This window comes from Agrilus planipennis, unplaced genomic scaffold (assembly GCF_000699045.2).
Source record: "Agrilus planipennis isolate EAB-ADULT unplaced genomic scaffold, Apla_2.0 scaffold156, whole genome shotgun sequence".
Taxonomy (NCBI): domain Eukaryota; kingdom Metazoa; phylum Arthropoda; class Insecta; order Coleoptera; family Buprestidae; genus Agrilus; species Agrilus planipennis.
This window is the reverse complement of record NW_020438859.1, coordinates 482,457-503,996: the sequence shown is the minus strand read 5'-3', so window position 1 is coordinate 503,996 and position 21,540 is coordinate 482,457. Positions and strand designations below refer to the sequence as shown.

General features: G+C 34.5%; 1 protein-coding gene across 1 annotated transcript in view; it reads left to right on the top strand.

The window, feature by feature from the left end:
* The window catches only part of LOC108741019 (rho guanine nucleotide exchange factor 11), a 123,184-nt gene that overhangs the window by 6,806 nt on the left and 94,838 nt on the right, over positions 1 to 21,540 (top strand). Inside the window, exons 5-9 of the mRNA XM_018475586.2 lie at positions 15,820 to 15,956; positions 17,139 to 17,342; positions 19,329 to 19,862; positions 20,706 to 20,966; positions 21,330 to 21,503. Coding sequence (XP_018331088.1) covers positions 15,820 to 15,956; positions 17,139 to 17,342; positions 19,329 to 19,862; positions 20,706 to 20,966; positions 21,330 to 21,503 — 1,310 coding nt within the window. The remainder of the gene's footprint in view (positions 1 to 15,819; positions 15,957 to 17,138; positions 17,343 to 19,328; positions 19,863 to 20,705; positions 20,967 to 21,329; positions 21,504 to 21,540) is intronic.

Here is a 21,540-nt window from a genome sequence, read left to right as displayed (position 1 = left end):
CATGTTATACATAATATGTGCTTGTTTAACCACTAACATACATTTACGATTAGAGATACTACTTACTGTTTTACATATCTACTAATAAGCAATTCTGTGCTAACAATTTTTAGATAAAAAATATCGTCAAGGATCGGACGAAAATCCTGAAGAATTTGAAAGTGATTATCGCGAATTTAAAAAAAATTACATGTCTATTTAATAAATTTATAAAGCAATAAATTTTGTTTTATTATTTCGTGAACCATTTTACTAAATGCAAATTATTATTTATTGATCTGTTTTGCTTGTTAATTGTCTTTATTTTGTAGCTTTTTAAGGTGGAGGTCTTATCAAGGATAATTTATTTATGATTTACTAATAAAACAATTTTTTGACAGCGTGTCGATTTTATTCAAATTATTTTAACATGTAATGTATGTACGTATGACATTAATCTAAAAACTGCTTCGTTTATTAATTAAGTGTATTAGGTGCTTACAGAAATTATTTATCTAAAGAAAGTACGATGTTTTCTCTGATGTCAGAGACGTAAGCGCAACACAAACTTTCAGGTAAGAAATCGCATTTACTGTTTATATGAGGGACGTATTTTATCATTTCCTGCGGGGTTTCTATCCTAGCCTTGGGCCCGGGTGGCAATTTCTACGCCGGGGATATTAAAATACTGCCCTAGTAAATTAGTAGTAGTTTATTTTGTTGTATACCCTATGGTATTTGCAATCTTATTAACTACTATGTTAACATAACTCTAAATCCTAAAAATCATCATCGTGAGGTCGTCAGTCCTAAGACTGGTTGGAAACGCACTTCCACTCCTTCCTATCCTGAGCTAATCTTCGCGTTTCCTCAAAACTGGAACAATCCACATTCTTAACTATTTGCGAACAGTAATCTAATCTAGCTCTACCTCTACCCCTTCTAACTTATGTTCCTGCCTCTAATATGTCTCTGACTAGACCTTCATGCCTGAAAAAAATACAATAATATAAATTCTTTACACAATTCACACAATTTTTACTTTCACTCAACAACACTACATTCCTTCATTCTTTTAACCAACTCCTGTCACTCTTATTCCAAAATCTTACACCCCATGTATTCCCTTATTTGTTTCTAAAATATTCGCACAATTCGTCACATATATCTCCCTTCAAAGCATCCACTATCAACTTTCTCAAAATTATCCTCACTACGGTTTCCTGTCAATTCCCTCCAAAACACTTTTATTCCCTCCCTCTATATTCTTAATGCCTCTTTACAACATAACAAAAGTGTCAGACTCTCTTCCCTCCCGTCGCACAATCTACAAGTCCAATCTGTGTATCTTTTTTTGAAGGCCCTTCCCATATTCCCATATTTTAATTTTGCCAACACTTATTCTCTTTTTCTGGCCCTTTGCCTCATATACTCTGCCTCATAACCATCCGACGAGAAATTCCTATACAAGCTATTATACGATGAAGCTGTGATAGCTTCCCATTCCTTGTTTAATTGCTTTATCATTAAAATACTATCCTAATAAGTAAATGGGATTTCTTACTTGGGAGGCTGTATTGCACTTTCTCGTCCCTGAAATCGAGAAAAATCGTACTTTTGGGGTAAGTGTATTGCAAAAATGTTATACGGGCCTTGGTAAAGAATTACGGCATACCTACCTGGAAGTTCGCCGAAAAACCTTCGCTTGGGTGACAATTTGCACTCGGGAGATAATGCCTTACATTCTTCCGTGGTGCACAATACCAGTACTATTAATCGTATAAAAAAATTATTGTTTATTCTTACTAATTGTCCACTTTTTTTAACGGACATTATAAATAAACAGGTTTTAAAGTTCAATTATTAAATTAAATAATTAGTAGCAGCAGTCCTTCCTGCTGTGTTTTCCCAACTTTTTTATTACACTACCACCTAGTATGTACGCGAAAGTTAGTTCTTTAAGTGAAACACCCTGTCATACATCATCATCGTCATCATATAATATCCTCGTATCTTTCTAAATAGCTGAAACATTTCGTTTAACCTGCGTATAATAGTTAATTTTTTATGCTTTTTATGTCGACGAATGAGTTCGAGTTTAAACGAATAATCGCGACTGTGTTTGGCACGCATGTTCCTATAGGAAAATGTACCCAGCGCCGGGACAGTTGTTTGGACAATTTATTTGCTAAATCGAGGTGTTTAGGATTTGGGGCCGGTACCGGTATTAATGGGTACTTTTTGAACAGCGCGTCTTGTTTTTTCTTTTGCCGGGGTCGCGAAATTCACAACAATTCTGATAGTGAGTGTTCTTCAAGTTATTGTTTTAATACCTACTGTGACTAAAATGATTTTGAAAATGCACCAGTGGCAGTGTACATGCATACATATATTAACTTAATAATTAATTAAAGAAAGTGATTTTATACAATTGGTTATGATTATGAAATTAAATCGATGGTTTCATACACCCACCAAGTGAATTGTACTAATGGAATCAATAATATCGTAGAGGAAGATCATTATCGAACGCTCCTTGAAAAGGATACGTAATTGCAGTTTTATTAGACACACATACGTATACCTACTGGATTCCTTGCAGGTACGATGTGCAATTTATTTTTACACTTTTTGGAATCATGAATCATAACTAGCGTACAATGACTGTTTTGTTTCATAAAACCTACGTTTACCTACACATTAATATAACAGTAATTGTTTCGTTAATTAGTTTAAATAATTTATTGTTACTATTTTACATATATGTATTTTACTTTTATTGCTATTTTCATACAATCTAATTGTAAGCATATTTATGAACTTATTTATTTTTGAATGATTTAATTGTTTTTCATCATTTGCGCAAATATACCAAAATGTGTAATCATATAATAAAATGTTTTTACTTTATTTACATACATTATTACATTTTCTTTCTCGTTACTATTTCGTGTATAAATAAATAAATAGTTACGTTGGTACATCTTAGATATACACCTGTATTTATTACGTATTTCGTCTTAAAATAATGATTACGTTTTTGAATTGTCTGAAAACTCACAATGTCAAAAACGTGGTTGTTGTTAGAAGTACTACATGTGCAGTAAAGGTAGAAGTCGTTAATAGGCAATTCCTTAATATGCTTTACTAATGATTTCGTTAATGACTCGATTGATGAAAATAGAAAAGTACCTAAACACGTTGGGGTATTTTGCTGTTTATTACATGACATAATCAAAGATTGTATTCAATAAAAACACATGATTATTTATTACCGTTTGTTCTATCCTTTTAATCTAAAATCGTGCGTGCATCATTAGTTTAAAATGATGATTTCATTTGTTTTAGTGCCTTTTGGCAAGGGTCCATGACGATTGTTTTCTTTTTTTATAGGTATGTTTTTAATTTATTTGGATACATTTGTTGATATCCTGCGACATTATTTTTTCTCCTATCTGCGCCAATTTTTTTAATTTTTTTGATAAATCTCTGTACTTAGTATGTAAAAACCAACGTTAAATTTTAGATGTAGTTACAATCAGGTGGGATAATAATCTATGTTTTTTTTAATGGTGTCAGTGTTTGAAGGCCATCTAAGTATATATATATAGATACATAAGTGACTTTTACTTAGTTTTTTTAAGCCTGATTGTGAATTACACCCACTTGCAACGATTTACATGTACACATAAATGCACTTTTATCGTTAGATTGATGCATATTGTTATACATAGACTTGAATTTTGAATCAAATTGCAAATACATATGACGGTGATGTAATAAACATAAACGCCGTAGGCCGAATGGAACAACAACTGATATATGTAATAGCAGTTAACTATTAAGATTTCGATTAATTAATTATCAGAATTAAAGACCAAAGTGTTCACGAGTTTTATTTCTCGGTACCTTGACGTCTAAACTTAGAACTGCTTTCTTCTGAAATACGACTACGAATTTAACAGAAATTTACGAGAAATATTGCGTGTGTTTTATGATTACGTGAAGAAGACGTTCAAATACTGATACGAAATTACGATACATTAGGTATTTAGAAAGAAACATTAGATAAATAAATGACATAAGATAACTGAAGTTACAATTTTTGGAAACTGAGCATGTTAACATTTAAATAAGTTCATATATATTTTGCGATAGTTACGTATGTGCTGCACCTACAAATATAATTTTGATAGCCATTCATATATACCGTTACTAATTACTTGAACCTGTTAGTAATTGCTAAATAATTGACGATTGGTACATATCTAAAAAATGTTTTCAATATTGTTTTGATAATTAATTGCCTAACTAGTAAATTGAATACAAGTAAAGGATCTGACCTGATAGGGACCATTAGGTAGCTAGGATACTTATACCTATCGTGAATTATTATCAAAATCGAACTCTTCAGCGTAAGTATATTTGTAAGAATTCCTTATTTCCACTTGATAACAAGATAATAAGTCCTTTTTTCATTAATTCGTTGAATCGCATCCTTTTATTGTGCGCTTCACAGCTCCACCATGTGTAACCTAAACAAAGGAGCAAGGGGAGCGTTGTTGCTCTCATAGTGCCTCGCGCACTGGTGGAAAGTACATTTTACCATACCCCTACTGATAGTACGCTGTTTTTAAAGGACAACTTTCCCCTCCGGGTGAGCGCATTTATTTCTTATTAGGAATGTATTTTACCAACCTTTGCATAGTTACCACTCTTGCCTTTGATTCAGAGGGTAATTTTCATGTGGAGGACGTTACAGTATGACATCCCCATCTGAAAGCTGTTGCCTTCCTTTGGAATAGTAGGCAATTCACACCCGGGAGAGAATGTTATACTTTCTTCAATTGGCGCGTTTTATACTATTTTATATATATTTTCTGTTTCTTCCCCTAGTTTTGATACGAATAGAGAGTGAGAGTCAAGAGGGATTGTTAAGATTTTATTTAATCCAGTGTAAAACCGACACCAACATTTTACCCCTTTTTGAGACTAATTAAAAAACTACCTTGATAAAATCTAACAACAAGACACTTACATTGGATTAAAAGAACCTTGTACTCCTAAATAGTCATGCAATTGAATGTGATATATTTTAGAATAAGATTGCCCTGCTTCTAGATATTCTGCTAAATGTTTTTGTGAGTAGCACCCTTATTAACTTTAGCTCGGGCCTTCCCCTGAAACGATAGAAATTTTTTTTTCTGATAAAGACCTTTAGTATAAGCCTAGTTTTTGATATTATTTTTTAATTATGTAGATGCCTCTAGAAATGTGATCGTTTAAAAAACAAATTCTTAATTGTTTTATTTTATTTAACTAGTGCAGGTATATTCATAATGAGTATAAGTAAACGATATTAAACCGGTGTATATAACTATTTAGAGTTAAGCATTATATTTATATCTGTGCACGTACACGCGTGATTCATTATTTGATGTTCACCCAAATTCTTGAACTAACTTGTGTTGGCCACGCGTGTTTTCTTATAACATTTTAACATTTCCAAGTTGCTGGTCTGTTTAAATCTGAATATGAAAATAATTAAAGGAGGTGGCGATCGGTAAGCTATCAAAATCAACCCCTAATTTTTTATAATATACAAAATTACCTACGTTAACGTGATAAATAGATTGAATAAACCGTAAGTAGGTTATGGGTGACAACTTTCGAAATACCGATTCGTTTTTGTATCATTTATTGTAATATTGAATTAAAAATTAAAAACAGGCTGTTTTTAGTTTTAAAGAGAGGTGATTTTTTGGCTGTTAATTTATCCGTAACAAAAGATAGAATAGGAGAACAGAGGACTCGATGGAAGTCAATAAAAAATAGGCGAGATAGGTTGGTAGGACACCTTCTCATACATGAAGGTCTAGTCTGAGACATATTAGAGACAGAAACGGGAGTTAGGAGGGGTAGAGGTAGAGCTAGATTAGATTACTGTTCGCAAATAGTTAAGGATATTGGTTGCTCTAGTTTTAGGGAAATGCGAAGATTAGCTCAGGATAAGAAAGAGTGGAGATACGTGTCCAACCAGTCTTAGGACTGACGACCTTATGATGATAAAAATCGAAAAGGTTTCATCATCTTTCTGGCAGGTTTGAGTTACGTACTGGAGTTCTTAAGATGGGTATTAACTTAAAAATTCATAAAATTTTGAATTATTATGTATGAACTCAAATGCTGTACTACATTGGATTATATTTCCTTGCTTCTTAATAATTTACATAGTTTCCCTAGTTTCCTAATTATAATCTGAAATCCCCGAACGTCGCTGACTTTCCCCCGATCTTCCAGAATATGCAAATCGTGTAGGTGTGTTAGTAAAGTATATCATACAGTTAGTAAGTTTTAAAAACTGTTGGAAAGAATTTCTTTTAGTAGAATAACACACTCCAAATTGATAGGCAACTGAGTTCCAAGTTTCACTAGAGAATCGCATTAATTTGTTCTGAATACGATGGCCGGTTTTGTGGATGTTTGTATTTTTGTTTGTCATCGTTGAAAGAGAATTCTTTCTTGATGAGTTAGCGTTGATGTAGTTCCCTGATGTGTATTTCACTGGCCATAAGAGCGGGCACATTCGCGCATAAATTTGGGGGTCGGTCGACTATTATGGATGACATAGCCCATCATCATCATCATCTTCATCGTTCGTTGTCATTATCAGCGGCTGTATGAACGAAAACTACAGTTTTGGCTCGCTTTTGACGAGAGAGCCCCTGAAAGAAACCTGTTTTTTTGGCCCAAGGGAAAAAGGCGATTTTAAAAAAATATACCTACGTAGGCTTCGAACATGCTATTGTGGTCATGAAAGTAAGAAAAAATACGTACCCATGTACATTTGTATAGGTGTAAAATTATTGAGAATTTGCTTTTAATCGAATAAAAAATAAAGCTAAAATTGGAAAATGTGGAAAATTTAAATCACCATTTTCGTTCCAAATAATTTTTTTTTGTTTAAACATGCGATAATGAATTTCTTTCGAATGATGAGAGAAGTTATACCTATTTTGTAAGAGAAATAAATCTCGACTCTACCCAGATAGTATGATGGGAAGATTGATCGGAATAACCGCCATTGATCAGCTATTACAAGTGGATGTCTGTATTGAATGTAAGGCATCTGTATAATAATAGCTTCTGTAATAATAGATCCACTAGAACTAAAATGTGGGTTTATAGGACCTAATTATGCAATCTAATTGTTGCTTCACCGGTGCAGCATTCAATTCGCCGAAGACGATATATACTTTTGATCTTTCGATTTGAAAAATCTAATTTACCATTTTAAAGTACGTTACATATTTACTATTATCGTTTAATAGAATATTCCTTGAAGTGTAGTTGATTATCGTGGAATTTAAATAGAACAGTTGTTACTCATCGTTAGTACTCAAAAGAAATTTACTTCTGAAAAATTATTTTGAACAACACCACACAGCCATAAAAAGGCCACATAACATGAATACATTTGTTTGCATTGCCATTCAGAAGGCTTCTTTACACCGTTTCCTCCATATTAAATAGGGGCAATATGTTGTGCGTTAAAAGTTCGCCAACATTCGAATTTTCGCTGAATAACAATGCCATCGTAATCTTTTTATCTATCGGGAATTCCCAGTTGAAAATTGGCATGTTATTTTAAAGTAACCGCAATTTTAAAATACTGTTGTTTATCTGAGGTCGTTCCCAGTAAGGATTCAAAAGGTGCCTCTAGCAGTAGGGCGGTCAAAGAATGGGGCGGTTACATGCAGCAATATATTTTCATTACAAGTTAGAATTTCGAATTCAAGAAACTGTACAATAGACAGTGAATATTATATATATTCTCGTTACAATTTGTTTTATGCAATATACAATATAAGTAAGTTGTCCAGTTAAAGAACATATTCTCTCAAATTATCTCAAGTTGGTCGAAAAGAATCAAATACTTCTACCCTTAAAGTTAGCTTCCTTTATTTTTGATTTTCCATTGCCTCTTTACAACTCATTAAAAATACCCTCTCGCCACATTTTTCTTTTTCTTACAATCCCATTCATGGAAACTTTCTTCCCCAGCCTGCTCGCATGTTTCCACATCTGATTCTTGCCCAAGTTTCCTCATGTGAAAGACAAAGAATATTAATTAACGCATTGACCAAAGAAACAAGACCATGGTGCAGTATCATTGAAAAAATTATACTTATGTTAAGTATCTATCCATGTTTAAATTTTCGCGAATATTCCCTCCCTGACAGGTATTTTTTTTTATATTTTATAACGCATGTCTTTTTGAGGGTTTTACCCCTTGGTAAGAAAGATAAACTTTTTATTTTTTTCATCGATTTGTCTACGACATAATAAAGTATTTCACCTACATAATATGATGCTTTAATAAACTGTAGAAGTAAATTATTTTGTAGGAAACTGATTAAGTGATGGAATTTTGTTTTTCTTTTTTAACCGCATTCTGTCGCATTCTTTTCTCAATTATTCATACGCCATAGTATGTAGGATCATATGTATAATACATAACACTTTTTGTAAATCATTAATTGGTAGGCATTTGTTATTTCTCTAATGTCAGTGTCACTCCATTCAATGATCAAACGGTTCATTATTACAAGTGAATAAGCGAAGGCGCCAAAAGTTGATCTAAAATCTTGATTTTAGACGTATTTTTGGCAGTGAATGTGGTTATTATTATGTAGTTATTTTTGTTGAGCTACATGTTTTCGATTTTCATATTTACCCCAACGGAAAAGAGCGATTTTTTATTATATTTTTCGAAAACATTTGTACTTTTACAATTAGAGAAATAGATTCAGTTGTATTGGTATTTTCCTTAAACAATAAAGAAAAAATATTAAAATAGGTATTACCTAGCTCCAAGACACAAAATTAAAAAATAAATATTTATAACTTCCCTAGTTTTATTTGTGCAATCAATGAGCCATTTCACTTATCGTAAATTAGTTATATTTTAATAGGTGGCTAACTAATTTTTAGTGATTCGGCTTAAATAAAAATAGAAGTGTTTTGGGTAAACAATATTAAAAAAGTTAATTGTATCTATTTGAAGCCAGTGAAATTTTCTTCTTTAAAGAACGTATTTTTGTTTTTTTTTTATTGAAATCGAATGCATACTTGTCTTTGAAGTTGTGTGTGGTAGCTTGAGGTGATATTTTCAAACTGTATTATTTATTTATACCTATAAACATCTGTACTTTTTTTTGACTGATGATTTTGGCACGTATTTTGTACAACCACATTTGATGATCGATTTCACATTGACAGGGCATAAATAGTTTCTTTTTATCGATCTGTGTATAAGTTACTTCGTTTTATACAATACCGTAGGCACTCGACAATGTGAACACCGCATAATGTGAACAGCTTGTTACCAGTAAAACCAAACCATAAGGTTTATAAATATTGAAGGTTTTACGATAAAAAATACACCTTTCGGATGTGTGCACTAACGTATGACTGCTTGTTGATTACCCTGTAGCCGAATTTAAAATGGAACGGCAGCGTGTGCAGCTAATTGTGAATTTAATTCGCACGTCCTAGACCTAATTAGAAAAAATCGTGATTTGCATAGCTGGCTAATGCGTATGCAAATAGTCTAATTTTGGTACAATTCCCTTTTCTCTTTATTTACGAACAGTTTTATTTCAACTCGGACTCTGTTTCACGATTAATTGAAACTTATTTTGTAGACAAACTTTTTTAAAATAACTACGAGGTATAGATACATTAAAAGGAAAATAAATGAACTATCGAACTGAAGTGTGGAAGTTTTAATTTTTTTCTGTTAGGGCAGTGGTCCGCGCTCTATCCCGCATATCTGGTTCAAATGGGGCTCACTTTAGATAATTTTGATTAGTTTTGGATTAGAAAGGTAGTATCTTTGAACATTTGGGTCTAGTCAAGCAGTCAGACAGTCAGGTTTTGTATGTTTTTTAAAAAAGAGTGCAGGTCGTAAGCGTGATAAAATCGCACGCCATTAGAATACAGGTAATTGGTGAAATTTTTACATTTGTATCATCTGTTAACATGAGCAGAAGAACTCAAAAACATCGAAAAAGTTCTACATGATGATACCCACAGGACTAAAAGTACCGACTGATTGGAAACAGCGCGGGGCTAGTCTTTTTGGAACATTTGGAAGATCGGAATAGTTGAAATCGGAAATAGTTTCATGTTTGATCTCCGGTTAAATGTATGTGTTGCATCTGTACTGGTTACGTAAACTGGAAATTTTTAAAAAGCATTCTTTTAACGAGCATACACATAATAATACACACAGCTACATTTACTTATGCAATTAGTCATTGTGGCTATAGGTACTTACCATTCGACAAAAATAGTGTCTCCCGCCCACCCACGTCCAAACATTTAATGCGAATGCAAATATTATTTATAAAAGTGTTCTTTGTCCAGAGTGTATGTAGGTAAAATACACCACACAAAGGTCAAGTGTGCTTTGGGGAAAAAGTCAAGGTGGACCGCAATATATTTGCTACAGAAGCCATGAGAACATCATTAAATTACGTTAGGTATATTTTAAGATGCTTTCACATCGCGAAATGCCAATTTTTTAAAATTGTACCAATACATACGAGGGTGGATTGATAAGTTTCCGGCCTGACCAAGAAAAACAAGGTTTTTAAAAATTTTTTTTTTTTATTTCTCAACATAATCTCCTCCAAGGCTGATACATTTCTCATAGCGGTGTTCCAGTCTATTAATGCCATCTCTATAGACTGATTCGTCAAGCTCCTCAAAATAACCATTTACAGCTTCGATTACTTCTTCATTGTCCGCAAATCTCTTACCGCCAAGCCATTTTTTGAGATTAGGGAACAGAAAATAGTCACTCGGGGCTAGGTCTGGAGAGTAAGGAGGGTGCGGCATCAATTCAAACTTTAGATCGTTGATTTTAGCCGTCGCAACGATTGACGTGTGCGCTGGTGCGTTATCGTGATGAAACAAGATTTTTTTCTTCGCCAGATGAGGTCGTTTAATTTTCACCTCGTGGCTCAAACGTTGCAATAAGTCTGCGTAGTATTGACCAGTGATAGTATTACCCTTTGCAAGGTAATCAATGTATATAATACCTCTTGCATCCCAAAAAACAGTAGCCATAACCTTGTTCGCCGAAAAAATTGTTTTTGCCTTCTTTGGAGTTGGTTCCCCTGGTCCAATCCACTGTTTAGACTGTTCTTTGGTTTCAGGAGTGTAGTGGTGGACCCACGTTTCGTCAACGGTTACGAATCGACGCAAAAATTCGCTTGGATTACGCTTATACAATGACAAATTTGCGGTAGAAATGTTTTTTCGAATCAATTTTTGGTCGACTGTTAGCAAACGCGGCACCCATCTTGCACAGAGCTTTTCCATATGCAAATGTTGGTGCAAAATATGTTGCACACGTTCATATGACATCTTACAGGTCTCAGCTATCTCACGCACTTTCAATCTGCGGTCTCCCAGCACTATTTGATGAATTTTTTCGATCATATCTGGAGTTGTGACCTCAACGGGGCGTCCTGAGCGAGGCCCATCAGAGGTGCTCACACGACCCTTTTTAAACTCGGAAACCCACTGCTTAACGGTTGAATATGACGGGGAGGATGTCCCCAGTGTTGAGTCCATCTCTTTTTTAATTTCCTTCGGCGTTAACCCCTTCAAATAAAAGTATTTGATGACAGCACGATTTTCCTGCTTTTCCATTTTTACGAAAACCACAGAGGCGTCTTGTTCAGCGTGCTGTCAAACCTACACTAGCAAGGAGATCGGGCTGAAACTATAGCTACAAGCTATCCAAGGATGGTACTATAGAATGTCACCTCAAGGTAGGCCTAGTGGCGTCATCTCTTGGTTAGGCCGGAAACTTATCAATCCACCCTCGTAGATGTTCTTACGAACAAGTTGTGATTGACCATTTTGAATCAGTGCAAATTATGCAAATTAAGATTGCAATATGTGTAGCGATTCAGTTTTAGATTTGTTACTTTCATCATCATAAGGTCGTCAGTTCTAAGACTGGTTGGACACGTATCTCCATTCTTTCCTATCCTGAACTAAACATCGCATTTCCCTAAAACCAGAACAATCCACATCCTTAACTATTTGCACACAGTAATCTAATCTAGGTCTACCTCTACCCCTTCTAACTCCTGCTTCTGTTTCTAATATGTCTCTGACTAGCCCTTAATGTCTGAGAAGGTGTCTTACCATCCTATTTCTTATTGATTTCAATAGAGTCCTCTGTTCTTCTATTATTTCTAATACCTCTTCATTTCTAACCTTTTCTATCCATGTTATCCTCATCATTTGCCTGTAACACCACATTTCGAACGGTTCTAACCTTTTCTTTTCCGCCGCGCCCACTGTCCATGTTTCGCATCCGTACAGCGCCGTGCTCCAAACATACACCTTTAACAACCTTTTTCGAATTTCCAAATTAATCGTTCACGGGCATAGAAGTGACTTTTTTTTATTAAAGGCGACTCGACCCTGCCCTATCCTCTGCTTTATATCCCTGCTACTCCCTTCCGTCCTGACTTATCTGACTTCCTGAATTGATCTGTGCCTACATCATGCAGTTTAGATTTGCATTTCATGAAATAATTAGTTCACTGCGACAAATGACCATTACGTAAGCATTAAAAGGCGTGCCGCCAGTACCTAGTTGTTTTGGTTTTTTCTTTTTTCTTCTTACGTTTTGGTCTCTATCTGCAGTGTTGTGCCGTCCCGTAGTACTATATTAATGCAAAGTAATGAAGTAGCTAGTTCTTTCACTTGCAGTTAGAGACAAATTGCTAAACACGACACGTGTTTATCGCGATTTTAAAACAATGCTACCGTAAACTTCTCTAGAATTCTAATAACGTCTACATATTATACACAATATACATCATACAAATAAAAGATATTAATATGTTGCAAAATTTAATAGGCATTTACACTAGCACATTCTGCATAAATTACCGGCAAGTTTCTCTAATTCGATCCTCCATCTGCTATATCGTATTTTTTAATTTCTGTTTAGTGGGCATCGCTTTTCTATATATATTTATTTACTGTTGTTAATATCACCTCTAACATTCCTTACAATCTGAGATCACGATGTCAGACTATTTAAGAATTTCGTTCGTGTTGTCTTTTCCTACCGTAACCTAACCTAACCTAATGCAACCTAACCTCCGTTTTTCTTGTTTTCCATAATATAATATTGAGTAGGTAGCGCAGTGAAAATTTATAGTGTATTTCCGCTTAAAAAATTAAGCTACTGATTATCGCTGCGATTGATTTTTCGGAAGTATGTTAATATAAATTTGTAGGTAGGTGTATCAATGTCAATATGTTATCGTATAGGGAACGAGTACAATTAAAATTATAAAAATCAATGTGAATCTTGCGAGTAGTGTTACATACTGTTATTGATACCTGCATACATACAGATATTTTATTATTATTGTGTTTTAAATGCTTCTATCATTTAACGATTACGAGTTGTGCGTAATGTAGCGTCAGATATTTATGTAAATGGTCATTTTCCATATAAATTAATTAGAATTTATTGCATGTTATTTATCTATATTGACGAATGGTTGTTTTCAATGATACTTGCACAACATTTTTACATATCAAACGCGCCGCTGTCAATGTTGTTATAACATTTCGTGTGTTATCGGCACAAACATTTGTAAAAATTAACTGGAACTCGTGCTTCTTGCAATGTTTCATTTGCTGATACTGTTTACATTGTTTATTCATTAAACAAGGACTACATATTGTAACATATGTATCTGGCATCTCGCGAAATTAATGAATTGATATAATACAGAGAGCACGGTAGGCTTGTTCAGGTGGAAAAAAGAAACAAAATAACTACATGCTTCGCTTTTCTCTAGTATTCACCATAAAAACAGTTTTATTCTTTTGCTTTTCGTAAATGCTACTCTAATTATTTATTATTAGGATAAAACTGGTCGTCTACTTTTATTGTTTTGTGGCTAGACAAAACTAGATTATACTTAGTTCTCTTATTAGGTAGCTAACAAGGAATTGTGTCCTATTAGAACTTATTGCGCGTCTGTTTGCCTTTTTATTCATAAAATTTTTGTTACGTACACAGAGCATTCGCATACTGTTAGATGTCCGAGAATGTCCATTCCGTAAATATCAATTGCATCATTGCTTGTCTCATGATCAGTAAGATTTCTGAAATGTTATATAAACAAACACAGGTAGTGGGGAGACTATTCTATTGTGATGTGCAAATTCAATAAATGTGTGCGAACAAAATTTTTAAATAAAAAGATGGAAGCTCCAGGATGACATGAAATTAAATTTTAAAATCCTAAGGTCAATATCATAGCGTCCGCGAATATTTAATTTTTAAATTTATTAAAAATGGAAATGAGAAAATTAGAAAGGTTTCAGTTGTTATGAAAATAGAAAACGTTAAAAATGAGAAAGTATCGGAAAAATTAAGAGAACAATGCAACAATTTCCTGAAAATGCAGAAGAATGGAGATGCATCGTCAGCCACTTTTCGGACAAATGACTCTTTCAATTTAGGTTCTTATATTAAAACATAATGTTTGTAATTTTAATATCAGTGATTTTAGAGCGATTTGAGGTCAGACTACATTCTAGCATTCGACCTTTTTATTTTATTTTTTTAAATGACAAATTCACAATACTAAGAAATTCGTTCATAAATTGAAGTTTGTTGACGTGCGCTTTCGTCGGAAACACTTTATTTCCTGGATAACATTTGGATATTGTTTTAAGGATCGAATTTTCCAGACTGTGTCTACGCGTAATTTACGCGTTTTCGAGAAAAACGCCAGTTTATTTTTATTGAGCAAAGTTCTAGTAGAGTTACGTACCTGTTTGCCGAGTGAATTCAAATAAACATTTTAACATTAACTGCTTTATATTATGTAAATGGATGCGTTCTTATATGCCACAAAATCTTACCGTCAGGTACAGTTTTAATCTTTTGTTTAGGATTCTGTAGGTTTTTCAAAGAACAAAACCGAATGCTTAAATGATGAAAGATTAATAATAATTTAGATACCCTCTTTCTAACTAATTCATTATGCGTAAGTTTAATGTGCGTGACTATTCCGAGTTTAAAATTGGCTACCGAATTGTAGGTCATGTTTGTAAATGTATATTTAGTTGTCCGTTGTATTGAATGTAGTAAGGTGCCCAATATGTTTGTATCACTTTTGGTCATACGTGTGGACAACCGCGGGTCATCGTGTTGTAGTACCTTTATTATTTGACTAGATTTTTAAATTGCCAGCCGACACATATTTGAAACAAAGTTGTTTCATTCTTGCTTGTCAATAGAGTAATTTGTACGAAACCAGGCCGAATATTTTCGCATATACTCACCTCATCATGACGACGATGGCTGGCCTGTAAAACGCATTTTTTCGCGTCCAGCAAAATATTTCTGATGCAAACAAATCTAAAGTGATTAATTTTAAGTACTTAGTTCTTCTTTCACGTTTCTATGCCCGTGATTTTCTCAAAAACCGTTAGATTTATTTGAGTGAAACTTTTGCACTACAATTCGACGATCCAGCAAAAGCTTTAAACACAATCAACTTTTATATATTTTTATTTTCTAAATCAAACTTTAACAAGATATATACATACCTATGTTTTACAACAAATTGGTGGAGGTTATCATAGATATAGTTACTTTTAAGAACCTATAATATACAATTTTTATTTAATTGCGGTAATAATATAATAATTACATCTACTAATCAATAAATGATCAACCTGGGAATGTTGCATGTCTAATTTTTTTACTTTCAGAATCAAATCAAGTTGTCTTGACCGTACAGCAGAGGGCGGGAGCTCATAAAGAGATGGGGTCTCCAAGTTTTGTCCAGACATCTCGACCGCTTACCACCCCCGCCTCTCAAAGAATTACCGGACCCCAACCAGTTGATGTAAGACATAAATAAAATTAATAAAGTTGTCCAAACCTCCATTGTCGTTAGAAACCACATCTGTATTTATTTACATCAGGCAGATTGTACACATAATAAAGGCCGATTCACACATAGGTACTGTTTGCCTGACGTGCCGTGTCCGTCGTGGTCGTAACTTTAGAAACGACCTGATAGCGACATAGCAGGGGCATGTCAGTTGAAGGGCTTATTGTGAGACAGTTTCTGCGGAATTTAAACGCGAAGGTTTAGTGAATAACGAAAGGATATTGCTGTAGCATGGCATAAATATGGCACTACATGTGTAAATTCGTTTTAATACTATCCACAAACCACCCTGTATACCGTATTTACGTAATTAATAACTTTGGTAAATTGATTTTATTATCGTGTTATGAATGGGTAAATAAAGAAAGGTTTGTTATTTGTGATAACAAGTTTCATTTTGGACGTTGTTATTATTCGGTAGGGTCAAGAACACTAACTTTTTAAAAGTTAGTTACAGCACGATTTTTTTACGGCTAACTTTGATGTTTCTTACATATTTCGCAAAACAAGTGCATGATGTGATGATTCTAATCATTATCTAAGTACATACATACGTATGTAATAAAAAATTTCAAACTTACGTATTTTGTTATTGAGTACAAAGTTTATTTATGCGATCCGCCAGACTTGCTGGCTTCACAACAAAGTGATAAGAGAGAGATGTTGGTGTCGGGAAAGGTTAAACAATTATCTAACGAGAACTCTGTGCAGCTGTTTGTGTGCTATTTCCAGGAAAAGGTATAAGATTGCGTTAAAGTTTGATATGATTTTGCATTTGTTGTTAATTGAAATTCGTTGCTGATTGCAATGCTACGCGTTTTAATTAAGTGTTAAAATGTTGGAGTTTACTTTTGTTAGAAGGGGTGGCAGTTTCCGCTTGGAAATGCGACACAGTAACAAAAAGGTATTTTAATTGTCTTATTTAGTTTACTATATTTAGGGGTTACATTTTACATTTCGTAATGCACCTACGTTTCGTCAATTGACGCTTCGCCTGAACAGCTCGTCTAATCACATTTAATATGGGGTTATTGAGTTTTCTACTGTATTAAGTAAATAAATAATATTAGATTAATAGGTATGTACGCATGTTGGTGTCAGTGTTGGCTGACGTTGTTATTGTTGGGATTTTAGCACGAAAAGCAGTATCAGCTGCAGTTGGAACGGGAACAGCAAATTAGACTGATGATTGAGAAGGAGCAAAGGTTTATTGACCAATTAAGAAGCGAGATAGCGATCGCTCCGAACGAGAAGAAAGCCGAAAAATTACTGAAGGCCGAGAGCAATCTCCAGAAGCTTCAGTCTATCCTGCATCCTCAAGTTAAATCGCAAAATGAGGTGAGTTCCCGCGGAAATAATTACCATCATAAGAAAAAAGTTAATGGGTATGTGAGTAATACATTGCATTATATAGGTAGGTTCGTACACTGTATAATACATATACATACATATGTAATATCTTACGTCTCATTTACAAATAATTTTATTAATATTAAAGTCATTGTTCAGTGGTTGGCTTCAATGGTTGTTGGTTTAGTGGTTTACTTTCAGTGGCTTTTTCGAATTACCTACATAATATGGAAGTGTTGTTGAAGTCTGTCATGAAATACCTATAATATGTAGTTGTTATTATAATCGATGTTGCAAAGATTGGAACGGCTTGGTGTTGTTATTGCTGTTCTTTTGTTGTTGTTGTTGTTGTTGTTTTTGTTGTTGATGGCATGGTTTTGTATTCTTTATTCGCTTTTCAAACAACGACATTTTTTCTTTCGTATAAGTACGTACTTAATTTAAATCAAATAGAATAACGAATTACATTATTAAACCCGGTATGTAACACCTTGTGTCCTATTCTTCGTAACAGTTTCCTGTGGGGTGAAAACAATGTTAGTTCACTCATAGTTTGTTTTTAAAATTTACATGAGTAGTAACCCTAGACAAAAATTTTCAGTCTCTCAGAGTCTTTCAGTGTCTATGGGAGCGTCTCTCACAGTCTCTCACAGTCTCTCAGTTATTGCCTAGGTGTTTTTATGGATCTCTCACAGTCTCTGTGTGAGAGACTCGAACAGTAAAATTGTTTATTCAGAGATTCGAGTCTCTCACAGAGAGACTAAATGAATAAAACTGAAAAATTGAGAGTCTCTCGTAGAAAGACTGGGATCTCTGAAATATGTTGAACTTAAAAAATTTTAACCACGTCTCTCGAGACACCACTTATTGAGAGATTCGAGTTTCTCGTTCAGAGATTCGAGTCTCTCGTTCAGAGACTGGATACGAAATGAGGATCTCTCTATGAGCGACTCTAGTCTCTCGTTCAGAGATTCGAGTCTCTCGTTCAGAGACTGGATACGAAATGAGGATCTCTCTATGAGCGATTCCGAGTCCCTCGTTCAGAGACTCTAAACAGTTTTTTGACAGTCTCTCGACAGCCTCTCTCAGCGACACCAGAGAGACGGAGACTCGAGTCTCGCTTTCAGAGAGTTTGAGAGACTGAACATTTTTATCTCGGGAAGCAGAGCTGACCAAATTCCTTATCAGGAGTTCCAGTTACCAATTATTTCGAAAGCATTTTCGTTAAAATTCCTAAACAAAGTGCTTCAAGCACATTCAAAGTCCTTTGAATTACAATTTATAAAGTAAATCGTTTACCAATTCCCAACTAGTTGTCCATGAAAAGGTTTGAATTACAGTGCTTTCAAGCATTTGCAGGACTGGAAGCACATATTCAAATACAAAGCACTAAAGCTCTGCTCAGCTCTAGAACGAAAAAGCCGTATACTGTAGACTATCATAAGTAATGAAACATCATGTATATAGTTGTTAGTTTCGCCGAAATGTCAAAGAAAGAATGAAAGAAAGTCGGAGAGGTTCGCGGCTCATAAGTGTTTATTGTATTTTCTTCGGTTCTTAACACTTATTAGTTTGCTGTAAACCTTCTGCCCTATCACTCAATTTTTCTTTCGTTCTCATACATTTCGGCGAACTGAATGTATTGATGATTCACTATTTATAATAGTCGAGTGTACGTTAACCATCTTGAGTTTTAACTATTCATAATAATACAAACATATTTAGAAACAATGAGGTTGACAGTACTTACAGAAAACAATCTTTGCAATATCATATGGTGATTGCCTAATTTTCAAGTCTACTACGCTTAATTCTGTTACGATGTCACTAATTTTGTTTAGTTTTTATGTAATATTTCCATATCTGTGTCTTTGTTTTCCGACTTCATAAAAGAATTAAGCGACGTATTTACTTATCAATTTTTTTCGCTAATTGACACCGAACTAACATTGCTTTACTATCTCTCTCTTACAGCAGTCCCCGTCAACCACTCATTCATTCAGTAAACTAGATGACACTCCCCCACCTTTACCAAAGTCTCCCCCGCCCCACCTTTTGAATCGTTCTTTTACAACTCACCCCCCAAAGTTGCACAAGATGTCGCAAAGTCTCACCCGGTCGCCCGATTTCGTGTCCGATAACGACTTCAGTGACGCGCCCCCGCCCCTACCGAAACGTAACAATCGCCCCCCCGACACTTCCTCTATAAATTCAATCGATAACAAACGAACATCGTATGTGAACAGTAAGGCGATGTCGAAAAGTTTAAATTCGAAAATACCGCGTAAATCGTCGTCAAAAATGGTCAAATCGAATTCGGATCCGAGCGATGGGCACATGGTGGAGAACCTCCTTTATTCCATTGATCCTTCCGTCCCACCTCCCCTGCCCCCCCGAGCTCCGGTAAGCGATCCTTCCGGAACTCAGGACGCAGACGCTGCTAATTCACTTAGTAAACAAATGTTGTATCCACTTGTGGCGACATGCACTCCACTTATTAACAACTGTGTAAGTAAAATTGTAAAATTTTTATGGTTTACTTAATCATTTTTTTTCCTTTTCTTTTTTTTTTTTTTTTTTGATTTTCAAATACATACTGATGTTTTATTATAAGTAGTTAATTTTTAATGCTTTTTAAGTAAGAAAGCAGAAATTATTCCCGCCTGAGCCACACATAAATAAAAGAATATTAATTATGTTATTTCTTATTTGTTTGTTTGTTTAACAATTAATTGTATTTATTGTATATTTAGTAGTTTCTGCACAAAAGCGTTTATATTATTTTTACCAGCGTGTTTTCCTGACAATGTACATATTATATATACTACATACATATTTCATAATGTTTCTAAGGGTGTTGGGGTGTTTTTAGCTCGAGCTATCGCTACTAAAGACCGCTTGAAAGGGTACCAGGTTTTCAAGTTATTAATTAGTAAAACAATTGCACAGCACAATTTCATTAATCACGCACCAGTGAAACAAGACAATACTCTATTTTTTTTTTTCTTATATTTACTTGAAATGTTTGGCAGTGTCGTAGCAATTGTATTTGTTTTTATATTTTTTATTGTTGTAACTTAAAAGACATATTGTTCTCGAAATGCAAACCGTTTTATGCTTTTTGGCACCAATTGCTTGTTTGTACTACTTATTAGTCATTCCGGAGTTTTATTTTAGTGTCTTTTGTGTCAGAAAATCAAGACACTATCCATGAATGCTTTGTTATTTTTATAGTACCTAATAATTTCAATAACAACGACATGTTTGAGTTGTTGTCTCCATGATAATTAAAATATCTTTTAATTCGCGTGCTTTTGTTTTTCGAAAATAAGTTACAATTTTGCATTCCAGTCTTCCAATCATACACATCATCGCACAAAATCCAGTCCGGATTCCTTGTGTATGCTAACACCGGCGGAAGCCTCAAAGAGGCTCATAGCTTCCGAAAGCATGGACAACCTTTCGAGGTCGGAGGGGTGGGAGTCGGCTCCAACGCCTCCAGGCACTCCCCCACCTCCCTATCCCAGTCCTCTTAACAGCAGAAAGCAGTTCTGTAGTGGGAGCAATAGAAGCTCTGCTAATACAGACGATGGAGATGGGCCGTTTGAGGAGGTAATAAATCTGATATCAAATAAATAATAAAAAAACATTTGTTTCCTTTATCTAATATTGTCAAGCCTTTTTTACTCACTTGACACGAATTTATCGTGGGGTTATTTTAAAAGTGTTCAATAATTGAGGGAAGGGCACAGAATTATGAAGGGGAGGGTTAAAAATAAATGCACGCGAGATAAAGAAATTACTTTTCGCAGTATTGATTAATAATACTGAAATAAAATAATTATTTTTATTTTTTTTGACCCCTTTTCCCGCCTACCCTTTATTGTGTGTACCAATTTTTTAATCTTGGGTTTATAAAGAACCTTTTTTTTCTATTGGTCTACTAATAATTGCATTTTTTAATGCAAATTTTAGACAACGGTTGACGTTTCGTCAACCGATGCGTCTCCTCTAAGAACGGTTGCGACCAGTCCCGGTAACATGGGACGGGTTATCGCCAACAGTTCGCCCATCCATGCTGCAACGCCACAAACGGCACAGCAACCCATCATAAGCATGGAGGACGACGAAATATCCGACCCAGAAGTTGTAAGTTTCAGTACGTAAAACAATGATGTTCGTGCGG